This window comes from Pimephales promelas, chromosome 1, assembly GCF_988280905.1.
Source record: "Pimephales promelas chromosome 1, fPimPro1.hap1.1, whole genome shotgun sequence".
Lineage (NCBI taxonomy): Eukaryota > Metazoa > Chordata > Actinopteri > Cypriniformes > Leuciscidae > Pimephales > Pimephales promelas.
The window spans coordinates 37,207,225-37,228,467 of record NC_142769.1 but is presented as its reverse complement, the minus strand read 5'-3'; the positions used below and the strand labels follow the sequence as shown (position 1 = coordinate 37,228,467).

At 37.9% G+C, this 21,243-nt stretch overlaps 1 protein-coding gene across 2 annotated transcripts in view; it reads right to left on the bottom strand.

Moving 5' to 3' along the window:
- dennd2b (DENN domain containing 2B) overlaps nucleotides 1-21,243 on the bottom strand; it is a 61,683-nt gene that overhangs the window by 12,183 nt on the left and 28,257 nt on the right. For both annotated transcript variants that reach the window (XM_039662813.2, XM_039662812.2), the window contains exons 4-14: nucleotides 18,430-18,566; nucleotides 11,403-11,542; nucleotides 10,942-11,157; nucleotides 8,710-8,806; nucleotides 8,553-8,597; nucleotides 7,853-8,037; nucleotides 6,341-6,450; nucleotides 5,805-5,874; nucleotides 2,139-2,216; nucleotides 1,503-1,643; nucleotides 1,076-1,224 (exon numbers count right to left, since the gene is read on the bottom strand). In XM_039662813.2, coding sequence (XP_039518747.1) covers nucleotides 1,076-1,224; nucleotides 1,503-1,643; nucleotides 2,139-2,216; nucleotides 5,805-5,874; nucleotides 6,341-6,450; nucleotides 7,853-8,037; nucleotides 8,553-8,597; nucleotides 8,710-8,806; nucleotides 10,942-11,157; nucleotides 11,403-11,542; nucleotides 18,430-18,566 — 1,368 coding nt within the window. The remainder of the gene's footprint in view (nucleotides 1-1,075; nucleotides 1,225-1,502; nucleotides 1,644-2,138; nucleotides 2,217-5,804; nucleotides 5,875-6,340; nucleotides 6,451-7,852; nucleotides 8,038-8,552; nucleotides 8,598-8,709; nucleotides 8,807-10,941; nucleotides 11,158-11,402; nucleotides 11,543-18,429; nucleotides 18,567-21,243) is intronic.

Sequence of the window (21,243 nt, the reverse complement as noted above, 5' to 3'; positions counted from 1 at the left end):
AATATGGCTACCGATTAAAGGAGAGAAACACGCGCAGTCACTCACACAGGAAGTGCATTCCTTCCTTCACAGTAACTGCCCACCCCACATCACCCGCTGCTGTTTGTTTAAACTGGCTGATGATTTGTGGAGATTAAGCTTTCACAAATAACCTACTCCCTAATGACCCCCCATGCCCGGCCACAAGCTTCCGTGACCAAGCACGAAGGCTCGAAGGGGGGTGCCGAAACCTCCGGGGACCATAACGGCCCTAACAGAACCAAAGCCCTGTCTCTGCCCTGACCCACTTCTGTATTTAGATCAGCGGGGACTCCTGGGAGTTTAGCCCAGTGTCAGAGGGTGTAGTCAAATATGCCTCCTCTGATGAATTTAGCAGTGGCCTGCATGAAGCAGCCGTTGGGTCACCCTTTAACCAAAACCGCAGTGGAAGGCTGCTATTTGCCATTCGCACTGGACGGACACTGACAGACAAAACTGTACTGGGCCTGAAAACAACTATTTTCTGCCCAGATATGCCAAGCCGGTTTGGTTGGAACAGTCGGACCGATACTATGATTGGTATTCCATTCAGAATCCCCATGGTCACTGACAAATATGGAATGATGCTTTCCTAAACTTTATCCTCTTAGTTCTAACTTGAGAACTGAGAAAGGAATAGGTCTGAAAAACAAAGACTACAGCAACAAAAATCACCAACAGGAGGGGAAAAACCATGACCCTAAAAGATAAAATTATTTTATTTGTAGCAGATGTTATTTTGCAGGCTCTGAATGAGCAGACGGAACACTGGAAGTGACACGGCACATCAGTGAAGAAAGGTTATTGAGAACATCTGCTGTTAGGCCACACTCAGACTGCTGTTGTCACAGTGGTCAGCTTGTCTTAGAAACACAGATCCATTTGGGAGGACTGTTTGACCATGTTTGGGCTGAAAAAGCAAGACGTTTCTCATGGGAATGAAGAGTGTTATATGAGATGAAATGCTGCCTACACTTGAAGGTTCATATTCATTGGCGCAAAGGCAGCAGTTACATGATAACTCAGACACTTGAGCTAACACACAAGGGTTTCTCACCTCAGCTTGTCAGCCACAAAGATGACCCTTCGTTCCAGCAACAGAGAGGCAAAAACACGTACCACCTGTCGTACACTCAGGCAGTTGAACAGACTTTCAAAGTCCACATGCTCTAGTCTGGAGTCCATGGGTCTCCGTAACTCAATCACCTGTGGAAAATAAAACACTGCATTGAAACAAGGAGCAATATAAATGCTGTCAAGATGGAAATAGAAAACTATTGGCTAATTCTCTATTGGCTAATAATGTCTGTTCGCAAGAAAAGTAAAAATGTAAACTGCTGGCCTTACTGTTGAACCCTAAATTTAATATCATGTAGTCTATAAGGATTCAGATCTCAGATTTCCTTTCATAAGTGTCCAATAAACTTATACCAATCTACAGCAGATAACAAAGCAGTCTAAATTATATGCGAGAAGGATCTAACCTCATTTCCTGCTCCAGGCAGGAAGGTTTTGACTTTTATGGTTTTGCCTGGTGCTGGGAACGGAGATTCCATCACACTCCTCATGAAAGGATATACCAAGGCAGCCGAGATCCCTCTCCTCCTCTCTACTTCATCAAGGATCTGTAACAAATGAAAGCCGAAAAAGTTAATGGAGAACACACCAGTGCTAACAGGCATTGACACTGCAAGACTACAGACTAGATTTATACACTATAGAACAACACTGATCGATTTCATGTGGTCTGTTTCTTTTTTCCTTTCAGATTTGTGTGTGGAAGTCTCTGGAATTTTAACCTGTCACTAGCAAGTCATGGTTTTCATCGGCTACATGTTTTTTTTTTTCAAGATTGATGAAAACATGCAGTTCAGATTTCCACTGAATATTATGATTAACCCAGGTTGGACACAGAATAGTTTTATACTTCTTCCTCACTTTCCCATGAGTGGAAGGTGGAAGTGAAGGAAATAACAGTGGTTTAATAGGCCAGGGAGAAAGACAGATGTACTAAGTTGGATGTACCTCATGCCAACACAAGCCTCACTTCAGCTGTGCCCATGTCTGACAGCCAGAGAGACAGTGTGGAGGTGTGTGTGTATGAACAAGCCTGAGCTCACCTTGGAAAACAGGTTGAAACAGCCCAGTCGACTGATGACACAATACACTTCAGGAAGGCGAGGCCCTTTCCCACTCGGCTACAGTGGCGGGGGAAAAGATTACACAAGCAATTAAATCATCACATGAAGTAACTGGTATGCAACACATGAAAAGCATCCAGGTGAATTGAGTAAAACGTATATAGTACTAAATCATATCTGTGAGAGCTGAATTTGAGAAGAAACCAGATTTCGGTGGTGCTTGCACCTGCAAAAGTCACCACCATGACACTAGGGTGTTGTGGATAGTTGCCAGGGCATTCCTAGACATCACTTTTTAGGCTATGCAGTTGCTAGGGTTTTTGGGGTGGCTTGTGAAACCACAAGCCTTAAAGGGTTAGTTCACCCAAAAATGAAAATTAAGTCATTAATTACTCACCCCCATGCTGTACCAACCCCGTAAGACCTTCGTTCGTCTTCGGAACACAAATGAAGATATTTTTGATTAAATTTGAGAGCTGCATAACTACCACATTGGCTCCTAAAGGACTGCCTCTTGACGGCCCAGAAAGTCAATGAAGAAAATGTTTAAATATCCCAAGTGACTACCGTGGCTCAACTATATGTTTATCAAGCGACGCGAATACTTTTTGTGCGAAAAAACAAACAAAAATAACGAGTTTATTCGACTATTTCTTTTCTTCCTTGGAGGCCAGAACGAGACTTCCTTAGATTTCCACGACGCATGCGCGAGATTTGCGATCTGCTCACACCAGCTTACACTACTTCAGATCGCAATTCTCGCGCATGCGTCGTGGAAATCTAAGGATGTCTCGTTCTGGCCTACAAGGAAGAAAAGAAATAGTCGAATAAACTCGTTATTTTTGTTTGTTTTTTCGCACAAAAAGTATTCGCGTCGCTTGATAAACATATAGTTGAGCCACGGTAGTCACTTGGGATATTTAAACATTTTCTTCATTGACTTTCTGGGCCGTCAAGAGGCAGTCCTTTAGGAGCCAATGTGGTAGTTATACAGCTCTCAAATTTAATCAAAAATATCTTCATTTGTGTTCCGAAGACGAACGAAGGTCTTACGGGGTTGGTACAGCATGGGGGTGAGTAATTAATGACTTAATTTTCATTTTTGGGTGAACTAACCCTTTAATGATATGCTGGTTCCTGGGTCCTTAAAACACACAAATTAATCCTATATACTTGTGCTGATCACCTATTGTAGCGGACACCACCATTCAAAAGTTTGGGGCGTAAATTATTATAATATTTTTTTAATAATTATTTTATGCTCACAGAAGCTGCATCTATTTGAGAAAAAAATACAGTAAAAATAGAAATACTGAGAGAAATTTAAAATAACTATTTTCTATTTTTAACGTGTAATTTATCACTGTGATTGCAAAGCTTCTACATCCATTACCCCAGTCTTAAATGGCATGTGATCCGTCAGAAATCATTCTAATACGCTGATTTGGTGCTCAAATAATTTTTTATTGTTAAAGGGATACTTCAGGATTTAGCATTAAGCTTTGTATTAGTAGAAAACCTGTAGTATTTTTGAATTACCATGCTTTACATCCTCATATCCCCCGAGATGAGAGATTTATGTATTTTTTTGTCTAGAAAAAAATCTTCCGATGATGCAAAAATCGTCGTTTTGCATCATCTGCGGATTTTTGGACCAGAGGCTAAAGACTACAGCCAGTAGTAGGGGCTGTCCCGCATGTTTTCAACCCGCCCATAGAGGGTGGGATCTCACTCACAGAATAAACACAAAGTGTCAGCCATCTTTTTTGGAAGCTAGGCTGGCAGACCCTTGTTCTGTGGAGAAAGCTGAGTCATAGGGGTTACCATCCTCTTTTTCCCGGACATGTCTGGCCGTTGATGTCCGGGATTCAGCTTTTGCTTTCTGTAGTTGCCATTCATCGTTTACATGCACACCTTTTGTTTCAATCTAACTGAATTCATTCAATTGGTGAATCTGAATGTAGTGTTTACATGAACGCTAAACAGGTCATCGGTTGATGTGCGTTTATCTTTCCAGAGGTGAAGTATCCCTTTAATATCAATGATTGAAAAAGCTGCTTAATATTTTTGTGGAAACCATGATACATTTTTTTCAGGATTCTTTAATGAATAGAAAGCCTTTTCTGTCACTTTTGAACAAGTTGATCACATTAATCAACAACTTGCTAACCTAAAAACTTTTGAACAACATAGTATATATATATATATATATATCTCAGGCATTTTAACATGTCACATCACATAATTTAGGAGTCATTAATGTCAGTAGTGGGGCGTGTGACTTGGTAAGTATGAGCAATGGCTATGGTTGATTTAGCAAGCACCACTAAAAATCGAGAGAGAGAGAGAGAGAGAGAGAGAGAGAGAGAGAGAGAGAGAGAGAGAGAGAGAGAGAGAGAGAGAGAGGGTCCTTTGCTGTTCACAAAAACTTAAGCCACATCAAACAGATTTAAGGGTGTTAAAATAAGAGTTTCATGCTGTTTAAATAGATTTTTTAAAAGCTTTCCTTTAAACCGTGTGGATGGAATCATTAAAATAATAACCCCCTTTAAACATTGTCATCCCACTCAAAATTTTATGAACTCTGTTTTAGTATTCAGTTCGTAACCTGAAGTTAAACACATGAAATAGTGCATGGTACAAGTCTAAAATAGATGCAGAATGTCCAGTGTAAACACAGCACAGGTGCAGTTCCACAAAACGAATGAGTTGTCACTCGCAATTCACTAAACAATCGAAAGTCTGGCTATTTTCTAGGAGTCCAACCAGGTTAGTGTCTCACAAAGCACACAGACACAAAGAATCTCATTCCTCTTGTCCATATTAGGTATGCAATTCTCCTCTGCTGACTTTTTACAAATGGATGATTAATTCAAGCATGTAGAGCTGGGTTCAAATCCTCAGGAATGCCGCCCTCATGCCAGCCCCTGGACTTCCTCCCTGCAGGGAACACAGTCAACACTTCTCTCTACTGGGCCATTCAGATGCTCAAAAAGATGAGTGGAGAAATAATAGAAGCTAAAGAAATCCCACAAGCCAATCGAATCCAAAAAATCTACACAAGGTCACATCTATAAAAGCAAGTTCTGAACAAGCAACAGCTAAAACTATCAACTACACATTAATCTTCTTTTATTTCCAGAACACACGTTTAGATGTATGAAATGCTTTAAAATTTTATTCTCAAACCACAGAAAACCAATAACATGCACTTTAATGCAAAACTTATGTATAACAATAATGTACAGAAAAAGCAGCACATTCTTAACAGCACATTCACAAATAAAACCATGAAACATGCCGTTCACCACAACATTCAAAAACAATAATCACCACAAAACTCCAAAGCACACAAATATATGACCGATTCTTACGGTAAAATGACATCTTTTGATGATTTGCATTTCCATTCATCTCCTGAGAAACTCTCATTAAAACGGAGACAAGTTTACGAGAATCTATTTCATTTTGAGCACAAAAAAAAAAGAGCAAACCAAACACTTAAGTGACTGACCAAAACTCTATCCATATGCTTGACCTTTAAATACATGTTATGCAATATGCAATATACAGTATGTATGGTCATACTATCAAAAATAAAAGGAGCAAGAAAGGCATCCATAATATGAGAAAAAAAAGACTCACCAGAAGCCGTCTGCAATACCCAAAGCGTCTACTGCCATCTTCTCCGGTGAGCATAAAAGAGAAGGTCTCGCTATAGCAAATCAAAGACAGCCACCATTAGTACCCAAAACCCACATGTAGATCATGGGATAAGAAGAAAAAGTGTTTAAAACCACTTGAGACTGAAGACTTTGCCTTTGAGGCGTATCCTGTGGTTAGAAGACTTTATCAGGTCTCTGAGATGTTTTCAAAAACTTACTCAAATTACTGAGTGTTTATGACCTGGTGTATTTAACTGTGAATAATTGTGGAAGAATTGATTGTGGGATAATGTTCATAATGTAGCTTAATGAAGAGTAAATGATCTAAAGAGTAAGAGTAAATCTCTAAAATTGTTCTTAAAGGTAGCTTTTTTTTTTGGCTTAAATGTACAGTAATGCCACCATTTCTCATCATTAATAGTTATCCATAATTCATACTGCATAACACAATGTGATTATAGCAATTAACAGCTTATTCATATCAGTGCATCCATCCATACAAGGAAACAGTGATACCTGTTGTATTCAGACACAGGGCTCCAGTCTTTGGCATCTGGGAAGCAGAATTGTGGGATAGCCTTGAGTCTCTGTTCAGCTTCCCTCATCTGCTTGGTGAGTCTCTCTAACTGTGAGGGTTAGATGAAAAGACCTGATAAGAAATCCATCTAATATATTTACACAGCCTCTTTATAACATCCCTTCAGACCTTCATTACTATGTCAAGTACGTACAGAATATTTTCCCACCCCACAAGGGGTCAATCCCCCGCTCCTACCACCACCCATGCCACCATCTGCCCTTTGTTCTAGTTTAAAAGCACAATGACGGGGTTGACCCTCTGTTGGGCAGAATGTCAACATATTTCAGCCTCTCAAGAGAAAACAATCACTGAAGCAGATCTCAGCTAATTAAAAACCTATCTCTGTAACCAAACATGGTTGCCATGGCAACGATTTCCTGCTTACACCACTTATTGTCAATACATCCCGACGATAAGAGCTCAAAGCATCTGGATTTTCAACACTGTCTCTGATGCATTTAATGGCATACATAACTACCATTCAAAAGTTATTTAAATAAAACTATTTAAATAATTGCTTTATATTTGAATAACTGGTAGCACTTTTTTTCCCCTTTTTTCCCCCTTTTCTTAAAGCCTTATATATAATGCATTAGAAAAGTGCATTCATTTTGCCTCGTAATGAATAATTAAAACCACAGCTATAATACATTATAATAATTATGTTATGCTTTTAAAAAGTATAGTACATTAAAGGACATGACAAACAACCAATATCCGGTGTACCATGGAATCTTGCAAATATTATAATGCATTTTAACTTTGGTTACAATTATTTATCAAAAGATATAATGTATATTATTGTATGCAACACATATACGTGTATAGAAACATTATACTGTACTTTATGAATACCTTACAATAGGTAAAGGCTTTAAGTAAAGTGTTTCTGGATATCTTTTAAAATGTAATTTATTCAAAGCAGTCATTACTCTTCGGTGTCACGTCACATGATCCTTTAGATTTCAGTCTAATATGTTGATTTGGTGCTCAAGAAACATATCTTATTATTATGCTGGTTGATATTTTTGTGGAAACTGATACATTTCTTTGATAAAAGTAATAATGAAAGTAATCCATTGCTTTTTTCAAGAATCTTAGTTAAAAATATTAATGAATAAAAGCAATAATCTCTTTGAAACCTTACTGACCCTAAACTCTTGAGAAGTAGTGTACAAATCTGTTCTCAAATATCCCAAAAAAAACACATCCCACCATCTAAATAAAAAACACTCAATATAAATGACATTAAGAAAGCAGTAAGGAGGATTATATAAAATTCTACATCAAGGCTTCATCAAGAACTGTTGGATAGCAACTCTATCTAAAGGAGGCTAATAAATATCACTGATGTATATTACTCTTTAGCTACACGTAGATAGGCATCAGATGTTGTGCAAATGTAAAACAAACATAGTATCGCCCCTTTTTTTACAGAAAATATTCACCTTGGGGAACTGGTAGGTGACTTCGGGAGTATATGAGTTTTTGGTGGTCTTTTTCTTCAGGGAGACCACCACAAAGTACTCAAAGAGCTCCCTTTCCTGCCATTCGATCAGCTGCAGCTCCAGCGTCCTGTAACTGGGTGCACTTCGCAGCATAGACTGCAGCTTCAGTAACCTCTGAGTGTGGGCTGTGTAAGAAATATTGTACAAAGTTTGCATATTGTGTGTACATGGTGATTTTCAATAAGATTTTCATGTAAAACACACTTACATATTTATCATAAAATAACAGTCTGGTAATAAGATCTTTTTTTTTTTTTTTTGAGATTTCTAATCTTAACAGACCATGTGTGGAGCTCATTCTCATATAAAGTTGACTGAAACTACAACTAATAAAAAAATAATTTCCGATAATTGAAATAAAGCAAAAACTAATACAAATAATAAAAGCAAATAAAGTTACTAAAAATTACAACAAAAATTAAAATGAAAAAAATAAAATATATAAAAAGCCAACTCAAAATATGAATAAAATCTAAATTAGTATAGAAATAAATAAAATAACACTGCTCAGGTTTGACATTTACTTGAGACAAATCACAGGGTCATGTGATTTAATGTTATTTGCTCAAAGGAGTCTCTGAGCAGCGCTCAACTCAAACACACTGCCTTCTCAGACATACTGTATGTGCTGATCCCTCACCTTTGAACCTGTCATCAGAGTCACTTTCACTCTCACTGTTGTCATCTACAAACAGAGAAAAGATGTTTGATGTTGAGGCGTCAACTGACAACTTTTTTTTTGTCTGGACAAGAACTGGAGCACACTCTGAGAGCTTACATCATGGTAAAATTTTTACCTCTTAGAGACGCAGTTTCTATGTTTGAAAGTGAAAGCTTCTTTAGTCTCTTCTTGCCTCTTTTTGTACAGTAGATAGAGTTTATTCTTTGCACCACCTGATAGGAAGAAAATGCATTTTAACAAACTGAAAAAGATTTTCAAGCTGCCCCTTATGTACACATTTACCCTGGAACGTTATTAAGTTTTGCAAATAATATTTTAAGAGGCTGATGTGTCCAGATGGAAAATATATTGATTTTAGCCATCAATGAGCTCCTTAAAACCACTGGAAAGACACTGGAAAGGGAAAAACAGTGAAACTGAATCAGTCCTTCAGGGCATTTTTCTTGAGCGTGATGTGTGAACTTCAGCAAAATAACAAAACACAAAAAAAACATAGTCAATGCTTTTTGCTTTTCTTTTTAAACTTTCTTTTTATGGGCATTAAAATTGTGTTTGGTTCCCTACAAAAAAAAAACCAAAAAACATGAGCAGTGGAGAAAGTAGCTGTAAGGCTGATGGGTGTGTTGTAGTTCTGTTGAGCCAACTTTAACTCTTAAAGGTAGGTTAGGCAATTTTGGAGAAGCTAGCAATAGCTAGCAAGCTAGCTTTAAAAGCATGAGATCCCACCCTCCCTTCAGCCTCCTCCAAAACACATGAACACATACAGCGGAGTATGCAAAGTGGCCTTAAATTACCTCATATCTCAAAGCACATAACATTACAATCAGGGCCTGAAATTAACACCCGACCACCTGCCAAATGCTGGTGAATTTTGCTATTGGCGGGTAACACTGTCAATCTACCTGCCACATTGGCAGGTAGCCAATGAGAATTGTGAGTGATTCATAGGATTTTTACATTTCAACGAAGTCCGCTCTTGCGTTTGACTTTAGCTAAAATGTGGCGGCACATTACTGGGGTAAAGAGGCCAGCTGAAACAAAACAGCCAACAAAAAGATGAGGATGAGAAAAAGAAAAGTAAAGAAGACATTTTAATACAAAGTGAACAATCGGCGGCAATGGCAAGGTTCGTGAGCGGCTGATTTATGACAGCGACTGTTGTTTCGTAACGTTCATGCGATCAGAAAGAAGATGAGGCTCTTTTTCTGACTACGTGTGCGAGTATTAAACTGTTGGTGAGATGGGATGAGATAATGTAACGCGTCGCTGTTGTAGGTTAAAGTACAATGACAGTTGCACAGATGTGTGTGCGTGTGCAATGTGTATGTTGGGAGTTGGGAACCGGTGAGAAAATGTCCGGTACCCGGTAATTTTATCAGTAATAACAGTATCAATTTAGTTCATATTTAACCGTTCCTGAATGCTGTAACTAAAAGCTGTTAAGAGTAAGACCTACGTGACTAAATCCGCCATCAACACAGCCGCGTGTGATTTGTTTACGAGCTGCGGTAGGTCTATCTGTTGAGTATATATTATAGCCTATACTATATATGTTGTGTGTGTGTGTGTGTCTGTCAAAATCAAGGAATAAAAAGATTTTTTTTTTTAAAATGTATGTTATTAGAGTTATTATTACTTGACAGCACTTAAATGTGTATTCTTACAAGTTAAAGAACAATATTGTGAAATTCCTGTTTTTTTTTTTTTTTTTTTTTTACGTTTATGAGGCACAAAAAAAAATGGCTGGTAAAAAGTCTCTTTGGCAGGTGAATTTTTAAATCCACCTGCCACAGTGGCCGGTGGCCGAAAAAATTAACTTCAGGCCCTGATTACAATAATAATGAATGCAAACAAATTTCAAAATTACCACCTGACTGCTGCAGACATAGAAATACATAAATGAAATAGTCTATTCATTTGAGTTTTTTGCTAGTACCAGCGGTATAATAGTAACACTAATGGCGCTTTTCCATTACCAGTACCAGCTCGACTGGACTCGAATCGACTAGGCTCGCCTTGGTTCGCGTTTCGCTCTGTTTTCCATTGCAGAAAATACCACCACAAATAGTACCCGGTCGTCATAGCGACGCCTTTCGTTCCTCGCCCTTTACTTGAATGTCATGTAGCCTTTTTTGTGAACCGTGAACAAGCGAAAGTTGTTAAATCATTAATATATTAACTTAAAATCTCAGTTACTTCAAGTAAATATTGTACAGTATGTCAAAGGGGTTTGGCTGACAAAATAAATTTGGGAATCTCTGCCTTAGGGAAAGCATAATGAATTATGATTCAAATCATTTCACATTTCATTTCGCACATTTCACTCCATTCTACACTCATTTTTTACCTTGGGGACTCGTTTCAGCCTGTGGGAGGCCAAGGTATCGGTGGTGGGGTTCAGGCTGTCATCTAATAGGCCACAGGGGGAGGAAGGCATGCCCAGCTGAGGCAGCAGCAGCATGTCATCATGGCTGTGCCTCTTAGACAAGCGGGATGGGCGCTGGCTCTTCCTGTCAGCAGGAACTGGCAGCCGCAGAGACTGACTACTAGGTTTAGAGGGCAGCTGGTGAGAGGGAAGTTGATAAGAAATGAAACGTGTAGATTAACTAAAAGGAACAGATAGATAGAGTAAATTCGATATTTGTACACTGCATAAAATTCAGTACATTATGTTGCAGCATATTATTACTAAAATGACTAATAATATGGTGAATTAATGCATTAATAATACAGAGCATTGATTTTAAATAAAAATCATATTGAAAAGCAGGTGCTATCATCAATATCTTACACAGCCAAGGAAACTACCTGGGGAGATGTAATGGACTTCCTGTCCTGGGAGGTCCATAGTCTGTTGAGTGAGTCCCGAGACCTCTCGGGTAACAGGCGGGAATTTCTGGCCAGACATCTCCTCAATGGATCAACATCCTCATATGGATTCTCTTTCTCTGTTTGTAGAAGAGCAGAGGAGAGAGAGAGAGAGCACGACTCAGACTAAAACCAAACACCAGCTGCCCGAGAGCCAACTTAAAAGGTAGCGAGGTAACATGTCTTCTTAAGGAGTGAGTGGGAAAGAGGCAAACTGATAGGGAAAGGGTGGGCAGAGGTTATGGAAAGCAGTGGAAGATGATAATGAAAAGGAGCCGCCGGAGGCACCTAACGGGGCAGCTATTAAGTGGTGGGAAAGGATTATTCATGGAGGTTTACTGTTGCCGTGCTTGAAACTCAAGTGCATTGTCTCCAAAAACAGTTTCTGTTGGACATAAGCCTTTGGACAGCACTCTGTCTCCTGAAATTAGGGCCAGAGATGAGTCAAGATAAGAGAATGCAGACAGTCCAGAACCCTAGTCTGACTCCATAACAACAAAAAACATTATAAATATTTTGAATCCAGCTTCTTTGACCAAGGGTGTTGAGGATGATTTCTCATTTTACTAACATGTTTTCTCATGTAAAAGGGTGGATCACTTGCTCACCTAATGATATAAATAAAATGTTGCTTTCCCCTTCAAGAACCTTAGCCAGACTGATAGGCGGCAAGAAGCGAGGACAGGGTGACCTGAATAGGGTCTGCAAGAGGTTTCAACTCTAACGTGGAAGCATACCATTATTACATATACTGTACATACACTATCAATGTTGAAAACACTTGTGATGTTTAATATGTTTGTGGAAACCATGATACATTCCAGGATTTTTTGATGAATGGAAAGAACAGCATTTGAAATAGAAATATTTTGTAATATTGTAAATGTCTTTAACTTTTGATCAACCTAATGCATCCTTGCTGAATAAATCATTCATCTCTTTAAATGTTGCTACTTTTTATATATATATATATATATATATATATATATATATATATAGTAGCAAAAAAATGTATTAATATATATATATACAGTGGTATGAATAAGTTTTGGCACCCATGCTAAAGTTGCCTAAAAAGAGGAATAAAAAAATCATCTTTTGGATATTGATCTTAATGCCTTAATTAGAAAAATGAGGAAAACTCCAACCTTTAAGGACACACATTTTCTTTGTGAATGAATAATGTATCATAAATAAATAAATGTTTTTCCTTAAAATACAGGGTGCATAAGTCAGGGCACCCCTATGTTAAATTCCCATAGAGTCAGGCAGATTTTTATTTTTAAAAGCCAGTTATTTCATGGATCCAGGATAATATGCATCCTGATAAAGTTCCCTTGGCCTTTGGAATTAAAATATCCCCACATCATCACACACCTTCCACCACACCATAGAGATTGGCATGGTTTTACTTCAGTTAGCCTAATAGCTGGTTTGATTTGCATTGAAAGATGATCTTATGGAAAGTACCCCATGCCAATCTCTAGGTGTGGTGGAAGGTGTGTGATGATGTGGAGATATTTTAATTCCAAAGGCCAAGGGAACTTTATCAGGATGCATATTATCCTGGATCCATGAAATAACTGGCTTTTAAAAATAAAAATCTGCCTGACTCTATGGGAATTTAACATAGGGGTGCCCTGACTTATGCACCCTGTATTTTTAGGAAAAACATTTATTTATTTATGATACATTATTCATTCACAAAGAAAATTTGTGTCCTTAAAGGTTGGAGTTTTCCTCATTTTTCTAATTAAGACATTAAGATCAATATCCAAAAGATGATTTTTTTATTCCTCTTTTTAGGCAACTTTAGCATGGGTGCCAAAACTTATTCATACCACTGTATATATATATATATATATATATATATATATATTAGGGCTGTCAGTTAAACGTGTTATTAACAGCATTCATGCAAACCCATTTTACCAACGTCAATTTTTGGCAGGACAAAAATTGAAAAAAACAATTCAACAGGACGTGGCATGCGCGACGCGGCGCTGCGCTATGAAACTCATTCATTTAAATGGCTTGTGCCATGCGGGGACGTTTTTTTTTTTTTTTTCTTGCTTCGTCGACCCAAGCGCAAGCTGAATATGATGTAATAGGAGTTGTGCACATCCCAAACAAAACATTGCCTTTTTCAATTTGTATCTGTTTTTCTTTTTGTAACACATTGATTTAACATCTTTCTACCTGTTTCCCTCCACTAGATCCACAAAAGGGGCCATTTAACACTAACATCCTAACCTAGAACATCTGTGTCATAATCATGCTGATTTCAGTTAGAAACCTGCTCTTGGTAGAGTATAACTTAAGTCTAAGATAGGACGTTTCTGTAATACAGCTCCAGGTGCTCTACAGAAGATAGCCATCAGATCTGTTCAGTTCATCTAGGATTTTGGAGAAGAAAACATTATCCCTTCTGCAACCATTTTTGTAATATGCTGTACATATTAACAACACTTTCGCAAGAAAGAAAATGCATGACATGTCAGAAGTGCTAGTGCTACTAAGTGAACTTGAGCATAATAATCATAGTGCAACTTCGTGTGAATAGCTTGAGAGAGGGCAAATAACTAGCACACAAACAACAAACTACAGCCTGACCTCATGAGATGTACTGCTGAGATTTGCCCTAGTGCCATTATGGCTGAGAGGCACAATGACAGGCCAGATATTGCCCAGAGTGCTCTGAGAGTCTCTCAAACAAAGTAATGTAATGACAGCATGCTGGAGAAATGATATGCCTTCCTGACCACTCACATACAGGAGGGTACTAATCATTCTCCACAAAACACAGACAAAAGAAGAGAGAAAGCGGGCACCCCTAACCAAAACACACTGCCTCTGTTTACACAATAGGATTTTCAAAGGAGAGGACGTTGAGTGCTTGAGTTACTGAGCAGTACACAATGTCAGTATCAGACTACCAATAAAAGCAACAGACGCAACCATTTTATGACCATTTTGCGGTCTTCCGAAGAACACCATGCAGTCATGTGAAATGAGGAATGACCATCACATGAAATGGTTTTGTGGCGTGTAAACAAGCAGAAAAAATCCAAAAAATAGGAATGAAAGATAGTCTATTCAAAAACGATCACACACAGCAATATGACTCCTTATAAGACCCTCAGTAAAGGCTAGGGGTGTAACGGTACACTACACAAACATGACGGTTCGCTACGCACATAGGTACTGAAGTCAGGGTTCGGTACAGCGGGGTGTGTGGGTTGCTTTTTCTTGCTTTTTTTTATGAAACAGTTTTTTTTAAACAAACGTGTATGTTTAAATTAGGGCTGCACAAATAATCGCAATGATACCTCATGCAATTTGGCGAAGTCTAAGCTTATTTAATGCTCAGCTTGTCAGTACACGCGGAATCGCGGTAGGGGGCGGTAAAACTCCTAAGCGGTGAGCAGACGGTAACAAGAAGTAGACGAATGAGAACGTCCTCGTCTCAGTTCTCGCGCATGCGCCCATAAAGAAGTAATGGAATAGTGGAATAAATGAATAAATGTTATTTATGTTTTTTTCGCACAAAAAGTAGTCTCGTCGCTTGATAACCTTATAATTGAGCCGCTGTAGGCACATGGAATATTTAAACCTTTTCTTTAATGACTTTATGGGCCGTCAAGAGCCAGTCCCTTAGGCAGTCTATGTAGGACTGATCTAGCTCTCAGATTCAATCAAAAATATCTTTATTTGTGTTCCGAAGATGAACGAAGGTCTTACGGGGTTGGTACAGCATGGGGGTGAGTAATTAATGACTTAATTTTCATTTTTGGGTGAACTAACCGTTTAAAGGTTACAATTAACAACAGAGCCTAAATTATTAAATTGAGTTGCTATTTATTTTTTAGATATAATGATTAACACTCAAAAAAAAAAAAAAACGTACTGTAAATCGTACATAAGGCAGGTTTAGCAATAACTTCTAAATCGAATTATAAAGTAAATATTCTACTCCAATTGACTTTTGAAATATTATCATTTACACAGTGGCTGTCATAACTTGTTTTCATGACAAGTGAAAAGTAAATATAATGAATAGTTACTCTCGAGCGAACTAACCTGCTGTTGACACTAAATGCCTGAGGTAAATGTAATGATACGTGAGATATTCGAATGAATGATCCAGCTCTCAAATGTAATCAAAAATATCTTAATTTGTATTCCGAAGATGAACGAAAGTCTTATGGGGTTGGAACAACATGAGAGTGAGTAATTACTTTCAGAATTTTCATTTTTGGGTAAACTATCCCTTTAAGGACTATTGGAAGAAAGTAGCCTTTGTTGGGGACTGTATATCATTGTGGCATAAATATGTTTCCTTACAAGAGATTTATCTCTTTGTAAATGTAATATGACCCAGCCATCTGGAGATATTTGGCCAATCCATTATCTCTATACTAATGTGCATTGCATATGGGGGATATGTCATAACTGCCACCAGACCAGACAGGCTCTGTGCCAAAACCCCCAAAAGTTAAACCTAAAAGGAACCTTGCAGGCTAACATATATACCATGAATACTGTTTACGTTTTAAACGTTGTGATATTTTTGTAGGAAACAGGACAGAAACCTTGGGTTATTTAGTGACAGCCTGAGAAAACAGACTGATGTGCTAACCACAGCCCAGTGCTTCTGGAGACCACCCTTAGATGCCTCTGTCAGACTCTGTTACACCAATCCCCAGTTCAGTGGTTAGAGCTGGAACTAATCAGCATTCGTAAAAAATGTGCAGCCGCAATGCTTCATCCCACACCCGAGGTGTTCGCTGGAACAATGGAACCGTTGTCATGGGGAAAAGGCTGAGAGTCACCCACAGAAACTGATGCACCACCACTGATGCACCCAGTCGCTATCATCATTTCAAGAACAACATGCAGCAAAGGCGGTATTACTGGCTGTAGAACTAACAATATGACATATAAACGTCAAGCCTACCAAACTCTGACTTCTTCAATTCATTTGCCAACTGGAGACTTATTTAACCAGACTTCTTCTTTACAGGACCTGATGCCCTAGCCTCATCAGCAATAGCAAGACAGAGATTTACAGTCTGGCCACAGGGCAAGACCCATGAACGTTGTAACAATGTCAACCCCCTCAGGGTCTGAGCATTAGTGCACACAGACTATTTCCTGCCAGGAAGGAATTTAGCACATAAAATCAGCCAGCGCCACATGCCAGTACTTCATCACCTTCAGTAGACAAAAAAGGGAATTTAACCAGGGCTTATGTGAAGAGTGCAAAATCAGCAAAAAAAAACAATGGTTTTTAATTGAAAATATAAAAGGATAGATATGAAAGGGAACAAAATATATACATTATGTAAAAACATAATTTATACATTATATAAACAAATACATTATTATATAAATAAATTGTTTTGTTATTTCTTGTAATTAGACATGTTCTAGTTATTATATAAATTATTTGAAATATATGAAATTTAAATAATATAAACAAATATTTGATTAATTATTAATATCTTTAATATATATATATATATATAAACACATACAGTGTTTTTATAAAATACATTAAATATTTTAATTAAAAATAAAACTATAAATATAAAAGAAATATTTTTATGCCATTCAAGGATGTGATTGTGCAAGTGAAAAAAAAGCAGGACATTTTTTTTAAGAGTCAGTGTAAAGCACTTTTTAGCTTTTAAACACCTGAATCAGCCATTTACTGCATGAACTACCAGGAACTGTCAATAGCACCTCATTGCAGTACACAAGATCCAGGGGGCGGAGCTGGATCCAGTTCTAAGGGATGGAGATGGGTAGGATTAGGGGTGGGGTTAGGGATCATGGGGCGGAACTGTGACACATATGAAAATATATTTAACAGCTATAATTTATTTCTAGTAATACAAAACAGGACGTCTTAACTTATCTTTGGGGAAAATGTAAGGGTGATAACTGTTCTGTAGTTCTGTAAAGAAAACTATTTGTTTCAGCGATGACCTTTCTTATAGGTCCTCACGCTCATAAACTCAACGGAAACGTGCGATTGGTTTAAATGCTCAACGCTGCAAAGCGAAATCTGATGGAAATGTCGTAGTCAGATGGATCGAATAAACGTTAAGTATTGTAGTTTGTTAAACTAATATTATCATCTAAACATATTCTATTATATAAATATTTTGAAATAAATTACAATGACTTTCCCAAAAATTCCAAACACCCCCCATCACCCATGATTTTATTTTTATTACTGATCAGCATGATTCACGTGGGTCATTATTTTAGGCTGAAATGACCAGAATTCCGAATTAATCCACAAAAATCACATCCCTGACCATTATAAAATTAAATATCTCTAAATAATAAAAAGTCTTCCGAAGCCATTTTCATATTCATCAGTAGCTGTGTTTACATGGACCCTGATTGTAATCGGACAACTAGCACAGTCGGAATAAAAAAGTCACATGTAACCAAGTCAATTGGAATGAATTGCCATGGCCAATTGGAAAAGGCCATGGCCAATTCCACTTAAAATTTCATTCGAATTATATGGGGCGGTTTAACTTTTGCAAACCGATTGAGAGACATGTAAACTTCTCCCTAGTCCTTGTTACAGACTCTCATTCACAGACGGGTGCGGGAAGGGACATTTTTACTGCTTTATAAATATAAGCTGCATGGCACAACTGTTCATGTGCTTGTCATCTCCTAATTAGGACCCGAAATCAAAGAAAAGAAGCAATTTAGGAGAATTGCGCAAACAGCAGGAAATTGTAAATTTGTAAATTGTAAAAAAAAAAAAAAAATACAATTCCGATTCAAAGCTTGTGAAGTAAACACTACCATCGGATTCATTCAATGAATTCATCCCAAATGAACAAAAGGTGTCCTCCTTGTAACCGTAGCTTGTTAAAACTTTAGCACACAATCAAAAGGGAGTAAGTAGCATCTATCGCCAACTGTTGGCGGTTCTTACCCACTATGTCCTCGTATGCATTCTCCTCGAGTGTGCTCTTGGAGCTGATCCGACTGTGGTTCTCTGTGCCATTCTCTGTGGGTAAGGAGGGGTATGAGGAAGGCACACTGACAGCATCTTCTGACTCACACGATTCTCTGGAAACAAACAGAGATAAAGAAATAAATAAATCACAGCTTTGGATATAACTTTTGATGAACCATACTAGTTCTGTTGGCTTGGCTTAAGGCAAACATCTTCCATTTGGATGATCACATTCAGGCCAGACCACCTGAGAAGAGGAAAGCATCTTTCACTTATGAAGATCTTAAATGTTTCCAATCGCTCAACAGTTTTTCTGGAAGACACCAATTAAAATGATAAGCAACAAGAGAGGATTGAACAACATGCTTGAATAAACATGACTTATAAAGTTCCCGCCTCTGATCGGATAGTATTTATTGTTTATGTAAAAGAAGCCAAAACGTATTTGCATGAAAATATACACACAATAACATGGTTGGAAAGCTAACGAAAAGTTGCAACCCCAAATTAGCAGTTTGACATGACACAATCAAATTGCTTGCCTTTGGCCTCTAAACAGATGACTCTGGACCAGCCACAGGAATGTCAAACATGGACTCAATTGTAGAGCAGTAGAAATGCTCCTGTACATGAGGTTCCCATTCAGTCAGTCACGTTCAACGTTATGTTGGACTGCCTCATGGGGTCTTACCTGGGAGCCCAAAACTAGGGGTCAACCGATTATTGCCGATATTAAGCATTCATGGTTATTGGTATTGGCCATTTTCAAAACTGATTTTCAGATAAAATAATTTCATTTTGAAATGCGTTATATTTGATGAATATACTTTACTTTTTGATGAATTAATAAAAAGCAGGTAAGTACAAATCAAATCTAATTTCAAACTGCAAAAAGACTATTTAAATATGAATCCTGCGTGTCTCTAAATTAATGCCTCTAACGCGTGATTTCATTTACCAGACAGACAGACACACACACACACACACACACACATAGGAGCACGAGTGACACTTGCGCTGTTTTCAGCCACAGCCGCATCAGGACATGATTGCATAAACATCATCTCCAGAGTCACTTAATCACTTCAAGAGCTTTTTAATGCTTAAACTGAGAAAAGCTATCGTCATACAATAAACACAGAAACTCAAAGATCTCCACAGCAAACCGTCAAAAAATAAAAGTTTGGTTTTTCATAGGGCCCTAAAAATTTTATTTTTGTTAAACTGTAAATAATTCAAAGTTTGATGATTTCAATTAATTAGAAATGCTTTTCAGCTTCAGAATCATACATTTACACGTACAGTTATCGTTACACCTCTAATTTCTAATGTAACCCCAATTCCCTGAAGGAGGGAATGGAGATGATAAACACCCCCTGCCACAGCCCTGAAGCACCGCTGAATGGCCAGGATCCCTGTCTCGGCTCCTCAGCAAAACATGAATGAAGTGAGTAATGCCACTCATATTAAAACCCGTACGGATAGGTGTGACTCGGCATGCATATCTCACTGGTCAATGTCCATTCATTGGCTCATTTCTAACCAGTTGGAGGTGATTGGGCTCCTAGGCGAGACCCCATGACGTCAGTCCGACGTAACGCCTCCATTCCCTCCTTCAGGGAATGAGGGTTAAAGTAACCTAGACGTTCTCCATCACGAGAACCTGGCAGCTCTCCATACCCAGTAACTGGGCTAAACAATCCTTGTGCCAAAGATCATTCACAAGGCCATGAGGAATATGAGCTATAAACAACATGAGAGCCCTCAAAAAAGCAGCACCATGAAACAGTGTTAGAACAACTTAACAAGAGGAGATGAAGCAACGTCTCTGAGGTCTTTGAACCTCCAAAAACATTTAAATCTTCTGTATTTTACTAGTGGGTTTTTAAAAATGAACTCAAAAGTGTTTTATGGAACTGTTGAAGTTATTGCTCATGCTATTTTTGGACTTCTGAACTAAATTTGGAAACATTAAGAAGCATTTACTATTTCAGCAGTATCAGTTGGAATCTAAATGTGAAGATAAAAGAAGTGAAAAAGATGATGTGTGCCATTCACAGAACAATTGTGTAACATTTGAAAAAGCAACAAATTCACCTAATATGGTAAAATTATGAAACCCTGAGAAAAAACTAGCATCTCCAAGTTGATCTCTGCTTGCCATCAAATGCCTGACAGGCCATTTCATTTTGCTTACTTGATTTGTAACATAAGAATCTGTGAAACTGTAGAGGCCAATTCACTGTGAGAGACTATGAAGTCAGAAACAAAAGCCAATAATTCAAAGTCCAGAGCTATATCAACAAAACAAATGCTTGGCCTGTGGTCCTTATCCTTTTCAAAATTCTTGGGACAAGTTTTATACACTTCATTATCCAAGAAAAATAAATGATCTCTTGTTTGTGGGGGAACCGACTAAGTGGAAGTACACAAATTCAGTGCTTCTCACTCAGTCATTTTCTGACATGTTACATTCTTTCTCCAACACAACTCTTTCTGTCTAGTCTTTAATTTTAACTTATTGGAGGTTTATATCTAGATATTAGACACTTTTAAATATGAAAAATCTCTATAAAACAGTACTATGACATGTACTACAACAACATGGAGCAATGTACTGTAGACAACCAAAAAGTTGCACCAATGAAAAAGCTATGCCTGGTGTTTTAAATAATACTTCACCTAAAAATGAAAATTCTCTCATTATTTACTCAGCAAGCATTTCCAAACCTTTCATTGCCTAAGTGATATTGACTTTATTTCTGTAACAATTCCTCGATTTAAATCAAG